At 34.3% G+C, this 1,616-nt stretch overlaps 1 protein-coding gene across 4 annotated transcripts in view; it reads right to left on the bottom strand.

The window, feature by feature from the left end:
* The window catches only part of bmp8a (bone morphogenetic protein 8a), an 18,546-nt gene that overhangs the window by 9,022 nt on the left and 7,908 nt on the right, over positions 1 to 1,616 (bottom strand). For all 4 annotated transcript variants that reach the window (XM_015383407.1, XM_015383406.1, XM_015383404.1 and 1 more), the window contains one exon: positions 821 to 1,013. In XM_015383407.1, the coding sequence (XP_015238893.1) occupies positions 821 to 1,013 (193 nt within the window). The remainder of the gene's footprint in view (positions 1 to 820; positions 1,014 to 1,616) is intronic.

Raw genomic sequence — 1,616 nt, forward strand, 5'->3', positions numbered from 1 at the left:
ATAATAATAATAATAATACCGTAATAATATTTTTTGTTTCTGCATTTTTTTTTTACTTGCTTTAATTCTGTTTTATCTTCCTGTATTTTAATCATGTAAAGCACTTTGCATTGTCTTTGTACTGAATTGTGCTACAAATAAATTTGCCTTGCCTTGCCTTGCCTTTTATAATACTGTGGATTTTGTTTTATTTCATCTGTACATTTTATTGATTAATGGATTATAATAATTTCTCTTTGTAGGAAAAAGCTCTCCATATAAAATATTCCAGTGCATCTTTTTTTATTTCATAAAGTTAGAAACTTTAAAGCAACCACATTCACATTCTTATCTAGTTTTATATGAAGATTAAAGATCTTAATAAAATGTTTTTGTTTAAAATACAAGTTTATCAAACAGAGAAATGTGAAAATCTTTAACCTTTGCAGCAGCAGAAGATTCATAAATAATAATAAAAATAACACATATATATATTATTAAATCTTTTTAAAATCTAAACTCATTGACTTTTACATAATCCAAAACCAAAGCTTTTAATTAGGTTAATTATTCAATCAGGGAATAAATGTTGCAATGACCACTATTCTCCTCACGGTGGTGCTAGCTGCAATAAAACATCAGCAGGAATAAACTGCATATGTTCGGTAATTTGTATTTAAAAATGATGAAAACTTAACTGTAGAAAAGAATGGATTTAATTTAGATGAAAAACAATCAGTTTTTTTTGTTTTTAAAAGCATCAATTTAACCAAAATACAAAGAAACCTCCAGAGCCTGAGGAGACATGAAGCTCGGTCTGGTTGAGAGTCGGAGGACTAACCTGTTCCTGTTTTCCCTTTTGATCTCATAAACAGAGATGTGCAAAGTTCGATTGGCCCTCTGGCCGACAGTCAGCGTCTTGTAGATCCGAAACTCTGCAGCTGTCACTGTCTCCCCCTTAGGGAGGGGGGTGAGGTCGAAGCGAAACTCCTTCCAGTAAGGACGAACCTGCAGGAGGTTTCGCTCCTGCTCCACTGTGCAGAGAGAGAAGCAAAGGGTTCTGGGGGTTAAAACAGCAGAGAACCACAGAGCTTTAAAATAAAAGATTAAATCTGAACAAAAACAGAAAATCAGAATCAGTCACGGCAGTTTGCAGTAAAAAGGAGTTTGCAGAAATCTTTGCAATCAGCAGAGCAAGTGAACTCTAGATTTTAAAAGACTGAATCTACAGGAAGCAGAAAATGTGATTAATCAATGGTGCAAAGTCTGGCAACGTTAACAGGACTGGAAGGGGCCTCATGACTCAAAACAATTTCAAACTGCTGCTGCTGCTTTAGAGTAGAGACAATGTTCTGTTAAATCAGCTGATAAAACAGGATAAAGTTTGATAAAGACAACAAATGTCTGTTGCTTTCAGATCATTTGACTGAACTAAACATTTAAAGATGACATGAGAATTTTTCACTCAATAAATCAGGATCAGCTCTCCGTTACCTGAATCTCTGGCTACTTTCACACTGCAGCCTAAAGAAACCCAAATCCTGAACACCATACCAACCAATTTAATAGAGTTACTTGATCCAATGCTCAATTCACTAGGGCTGCAACAACGAATCGATAAAAATCGACTTTTAAAA

Source organism: Cyprinodon variegatus, unplaced genomic scaffold (genome assembly GCF_000732505.1).
Source record: "Cyprinodon variegatus isolate N-32 unplaced genomic scaffold, C_variegatus-1.0 Scaffold284, whole genome shotgun sequence".
Taxonomy (NCBI): Eukaryota; Metazoa; Chordata; class Actinopteri; order Cyprinodontiformes; family Cyprinodontidae; genus Cyprinodon; species Cyprinodon variegatus.